The sequence below is a fragment of the Lepidochelys olivacea genome (genome assembly GCF_965140295.1).
Source record: "Lepidochelys olivacea isolate rLepOli2 genome assembly, chromosome: 2".
Classification (NCBI taxonomy): Eukaryota; Metazoa; Chordata; order Testudines; family Cheloniidae; genus Lepidochelys; species Lepidochelys olivacea.
Window position 1 is genome coordinate 235,217,349 of NC_140412.1, and position 6,124 is coordinate 235,223,472.

Below are 6,124 nucleotides of genomic sequence, written 5' to 3' on the forward strand. Positions count from 1 at the left end.
ACTTGGACAGTCTGTTTTTTGGCTTCTATGTCCAGGTGCCATTTAGGGATGCCAGGTGCCCGGTTTTCGACCAGAAAGTCCAGTTGAAAAGGGGACCTAGCTACCCTAAACAATGGCATCCAAACCAAAAGTCTGGTTACTGCAGGGCCAGAAGAGGCACCAGGTCAATAACCTGTCAGCCCCTGCTCAGCTGGGGCTATCTCCTACCTGCAGGCAGGCTCCTGGAGAGGATCCAGCGAGCAACAGGAGTAGGCAGGGAAAGGCATGAGTGACAAGGATGGACCTTGGGGGAAGGGAATGGAGCGTCCTGGAGGGGGTGGAGCCTCTGGGAGGAGGCAGAGCCGAGGGTGGGGTCTTAGGGGCCTAGAAAGATGGCACTTAGTGTGGGCACTCTTATTTCAGGTGGAGAGTGTGGCTTATTTTGGTTTAGCTTAAATAAATCCTTAACATATTTAAAATAAACTGAAATATGCCTGGTTTAAACTAAAATTGTCCACACAGTCTCTTGCACCAGTTTAACGGTATGAGTTTAAAATAACAGTAGGGAGGAGCTAGAAATAGTAGACAGGTCCACAAAAAAGAAGGCAGAAAGGGCAAGTCTAAGGGATAGAGACAGGTTTTTCTTAGAACAGGGAGGTAAAGGGACATGACAGAGGTTTTGGATCAAGGTCAGCTTCTAAGATCTGAAAGGGGAGCTGCAGAGTAGCAGTGGAGATGGGAGAACAGGAAATGGGGAAAGAGGTGCCTATTTTGGCCACGCCTACTTCCCACCCCCCTCTTCCCTTTTTCAAATGTCACTGTGCTTAGCTTTCTCCCCAGATAGTTTAACAAACCTGAACTCCATTGATATTTGTGTAGGGTCTTCACCACTCCAACAAGGGCCAAATTATATGCTAGGATTTGAAGAGCCCAGGGGCACATGCGCTCCACCCAAGGCATGGGTGAAAACTTAGGAAAACATATTCCTTGCCTGCCTTTTCTCCTCGTTCCGTGTGTTTCCCTGAAGCTAGGGAGGCGCTGTCACTTCCAAACCATGCCATTTTGCCGGAATCAGGGGCTTGTTTTTACCACTAACGGGGGAGGAGGGGAATGTACTTTTGACACCGCACACGTGGTGGTTGGCAGTCACTGCTGGCAGGGCGGTGGGGCCCGGCCGAGCCTGGGACGGTCACACACCCCCCTGCCCTGGAAAGCTGCACGGCCCCCCCCACTGCCCATGCGCAGCCCTGGAGCAGCAGCCGGGCACGCTCACGGCTCCGGGGGGAGGGGACAAACCTTCCTTTCCGCGGCGGCGGGGCGGCGCTCGGTGACGTCACAGAGGGGACGCCACCAGGCCCCGCCCTCCACATTCCAACGTGCCGAGGGAGTGAGGTAAACAAGGCCCCGCAGCCCCGCCCGGCGCGGCCCAGCAGCTTCCAGAAGGGCCGCGCGCCGGGTTAGCGAGGCGGGTCCGCCCACAGCAGTGGCGCAGCAGGAATTGCCGCCCTCCCGCCGCAGTGCGGGAGGGGTGATGCCCCTGTTTATTTTTGCCCGGGCGGCTCATCCTCTCCGGCTGCCCGAGCGCGGCCGCTCCCCGCCCCGGCCCCGGCCCCGCCTATAAAAGGCCGCCTGCGGGGGGCTGAGGATGCAGCTTTACAGCTCCGTGATCACCCACTACCCGGCGGCGGGGGGAGCGGCGGCGGCAGGGGCAGGCGGGGCGGGCGTTTTCAAAGTCTCCCTGCCGGCGGTGCCCCCCTCTCCGGACGCAGCGGGCCAAAGCCCGGCCGCCGAGAGCCCCGCTAAGGAGAGTCTGGTGCCCGGAGGCAGCGGAGCCGCCATGACTGCCTTCTCCTCCTGCCTAGAGCTGATGCCCGGCGGGCCCGCGGCGGGCCCGGGCGGCAGGCAGGCGGCGGCCCCGCAGTACAGCTCTAGCGCGCAGATCACCGTGAGCCGCAGGAGGCCGCTGGAGAGGATCGTGCCCATCCGCATCGTGCAGCGCCCCGAGCCCCCCGCCGAGCTGGCCCCGGCCTCTCCGCAGAGCCGAGCCTGGCTCGAGGGGATCCTGGAGAGCATGAGACAGGCCGGCGGGGAGGCGGAGGCCGCCGCAGCCCCGCACCGCCCGGAGGAGCCCAGCAACCACAGCCTGCGCCTCAGCGAGCACTGCCAGGCTCTGCAGGCGGCGGCCAGCGTCCAGCCCGGCCCGGCCGCCACCTGCGGCGGCGAGGAGAGCAGCGGCCAGGCCCTGCCCCTGCCCTGCTCCCCGCTAGCGGAGGAGGAGGGCCCCAGCCCGAGGAGGACGCCGGAGCGGAGTGAGAAGCTGGCTCTGTACCTGGCCGAGGTGGAGAAGCAGGACAAATACCTGCGGCACAAGGGCCGGTTCCGCTTCCACATCATCCCTGATGGAAACTGCTTGTACCGCGCCGTCTGCAAGGCGGTGTACGGGGACCAGCGGCTGCACAGCGAGCTCCGCGAGCAGACTGTGCACTACATCGCGGACCACCTGCACCATTTCAGCCCCATCATCGAGGGCGATGTGGGCGAGTTTCTCATCGGCGCCGCCCAGGACGGCGCCTGGGCCGGCTACCCTGAGCTCTTGGCCATGGGGCAGATGCTGAACGTAAACATTCATCTCACCACGGGCGGCAGGCCAGAGAGCCCCACCGTCTCCACCATGGCCCACTACCTGGGCCCTGAGGACCCGGCCCGGCCCAGCATCTGGCTGAGCTGGCTCAGCAATGGGCACTACGACGCTGTGCTGGACTGTGTGTGTCCCAACCCGGAGTACGAGGCCTGGTGCAGGCAGACTCAGGTGCAGCGGAGGCGGGACGAAGAGCTTGCCAAATCCATGGCCATGTCACTGTCTAAGATGTACATCGAACAGAACACCTGCTCCTGAGACTGCCTAGTTTAGGGGCTCAGAGCCCTACTCCAGGTCAAGAGAAACAGTTTGCATCGGCCATGGTGATGATGCCTTAATCCTTCATAAAGCGGCGGTGCCGGAGACTGAGGAGCCTCCCTACAATATTAAACTGGGGTGGGGGGAGCGAGAAATCCAAACTTGTATTTGTAATATTCTCTTGCATAAAGTTAGCCCTGGATTGTTTGGAAGCGGTTTCTCCATGTATATTTGTGGGTTTTTTTTTTTTCCAGTTCTCTATTTTCTAGAAGAATGTATTTTTTGCACATTATTTTTTTAAACTGTTACCTCCATCTCCTACATCTCATGTTGGCATCTGGTTTTCAGCTGTGCAGCCAAAAAAGTTTGTAAGAGGTTTATTTTGTAAATAAGGTTTATGATATAACAGTTGTCTTTGTGTTTTGCTGTGATTTGACCCATACAACTTAAGCAACCTAATGAAATTGGTGTCGGCCAGTTTGAGTAGTAGCTGTACGACTTTACTTGATTGATGGAAAGTAAATAAACTTTAGCTTAAACCATGGTTTGCATAAAAGTTCAGAAAACTTTTTAAATAGCTACTTCAAAAAGTTTTTGATTGCCTCAAGCACAGAACAAGTCTTATAAGCCAGTTGGAATGTAGCTATTCATGAATGGTACAGGGAGCAATTGTGACTCTTCTGTATTTAATTACTGCTTAGAGTATATTGGCCTCTGGTTGCTTGGGTGACTCAACCGTTCCATTTATTTTTATTCAATTGTAATAATAGAAATTTAATATAGAATGTTGTGATAAGATAATAGTTTGTAGCTTTGGCAAGAATTGGCTGTATCTCAGTATTTGGGTTTCTGAGGGTTTTTTGTTAAATGCCTTTTCTTTGCCCCTTGGCACTTGCATTGGATCAGCAGGCTGTTATCACAACATTTTACTCCTTTTGATGATTTTTTTTTCTTCTAATCAAGAATATAATGCACTGTCCTATGTTATGTAAAAAGTATTTAAACCGAGACTTGTATGGTTTGCTGGGTCAAACATTAAATGTTTCCAACCTGAGAGCTATCTTCTTTAATCTCCTGTTAACTTTAATTTGTTAGACATATTTATTAAGTAATGCAGTTTGTACTTTTTTATTTTGTAATATTTTGTGATTTTTTTTGAATTACTACTGTACTTGTATAATAGGAATATTCTTAGCTAAAATTGAATGAATAAAGTGTATAATTTTATTTGGTTTTTCTTTACATTCTTGTTAAGAGTTGCATAGTGCTGTTTGTTTATATGTCTACAGAGGAATATTTTGTCTCCTGCACAGTCACATGTGGTGGGAGGGAACAAAAAATGACTACAAAGATTCTGGTTTGGGGAGGGGAATGTAAAAATACTGTATCTGCAGGTTTAGTAAAACTTGGTTTTTGCATAAATAGCTTAAGCTTTACAAACTTAAGTAATTGAGGTATGCTACAATATATCTTATTAGCCAGATTTTTTGTATGCTATGCTGATAGTTTAGTGCTTAGCCAATAATGCTAGAAGACCATTCTTAGGCAGACACTTGTCTTTTGATATGCAACACAGTTACTAAGACTAGAATTGAGATATGAAATGGTTCAAGTCAGAACAACAGTGTGTATGTCTACACTGCAATAAAACGCCATCTGCAGTTGGTCCGGGTCAGCTGACTTGGGCTCATAGGGCTATAAAATTGCAGTGTAGACCTTTTGGGTTCTGGAACTCTCCTCTTAATAGTAACTCAGAACCTGGGCTCTGGCCTAAGCCTGAACGGCTACACTACAGTTTTATAGCCTGAGCTCTGTGGAGCCGGAGTCAGCTGAGCCAGGCTAGCCACAGGTGTTTTATTGCAGTGTAGACCATACCCATTGGGTACTTATTCTCTACTCTACAATTCCATGGTGCTTGTCTTTTACACCTGTGACACCATAGACTAACTTCCTTCTGTCTTTAGTCAGCTGATGAACAAAGATTAGAATTCTATCAGTTGATGCCAGTCCACTTGTGTTTGATCATAGACTTTAATGAATCTCCTGCAAGGAAATAAAATTCTGAGCTAAGTAAGCTCAAGGCAAAAATGTATGCACACATTATATTTAAAAGAAACAATAAAACATTAAACTGTAAGAATGATTACTAGGAACAACTAGATAAGATGGCAGACTTTAAGAATGCAGACTAACACGGCTGCTACTCTGAAATATTGCGTAGTTCATTACCAGTATCTAAATGATTTTTTAAAATTATGATAAACAGCAGCTGATGGTCACACAAAGACTGATCAGCTATTGGTGTATAGTGAGTTAGAGTGCAATATACTGAATAACATATCTTTATAAAGCTACTGGAAACATTCCATGCCTAAACAATTTATAAAATCCTCAGTTTCCTTTTAGGGCCTTTAAAATCCAGAAGTTGTCAGTTTCAGCTCTGCTGTGATATAGCAATTGCAGCTAACTTGGAAATCTCTAAAGGAGTACAGGGGTACGTAAGCTAATAAAGGGGAACTTACTGTGTATTGTGCATTTTTGGAATAATTTCTATTAAAATATAAATTGTATACCACTCAATTTGTGGTATACTAACTGAACAGTACATTATTGATTCCCCTAGGGACCAGTTCCAACCATTCCTTACTGCTGTAGTTCTGATGTCACAACAGAGCGCATGCTGGAGTGTCTAATTTTAGGAGATGTGAAGTTGGGGAGGTTCACTTTCAGACTTGGCTATTTTAAAAACTAGTTTGCAATGACATTTTGCATATATTGCTGAGGTAAACTGAACTTTGATGTTTATATTTGCAATTCATATTAAGTGTGCATCTACTATAAAAGGTATTTGAGTTGAATGTGAAGACTGAACCCCCACAAATTAGAGACAAAAACATTTTTACCTCCAGTGTTTCAAATTCAACCTGGACAGAGAGACCTCTACGGTTGGAGTTCTTTGCCACTGTAGCTCTGCCAGTATCCTGCACCAGCAAAGTGCTTCAGGGGACAAAAAAGTGCAGTTTTGCTGATACAGTAGAATCTCAGTTACGGAGGCCTCAGGAATGGAGGTTGTCTGTAACTCTTAAATGTTTGGTTTCAGAGTACCAGCAGGAGAGTGGGTTTGTGTGTGTGTGTTGGGGGGGGGGGGGGGGGGAGGTGAGAAAACCTGGATTTGTGCTGGAAATGGCCCAACTTGATTATCCTACACATTGTAAGGAGAGTGATCACTTTAGATAAGCTATTACCAAC

At 49.0% G+C, this 6,124-nt stretch overlaps 1 protein-coding gene across 1 annotated transcript; it reads left to right on the plus strand.

The window, feature by feature from the left end:
* Positions 1–1,354: 1,354 nt before the first annotated feature.
* OTUD1 (OTU deubiquitinase 1) lies at positions 1,355–4,058 on the plus strand. The gene has a single exon (XM_084619639.1). It carries the CDS (start codon positions 1,625–1,627, stop codon positions 2,873–2,875), a length of 1,251 nt encoding a protein of 416 aa, XP_084475765.1. The 5' UTR covers positions 1,355–1,624; the 3' UTR covers positions 2,876–4,058.
* Positions 4,059–6,124: the final 2,066 nt, after the last annotated feature.

Coding starts and splice junctions, on each gene's coding strand:
- OTUD1 (XM_084619639.1), top strand. CDS start 1,625: ATGCAGCTTTACAGCTCCGTGATCACCCACTACCCGGCGGCGGGGGGA.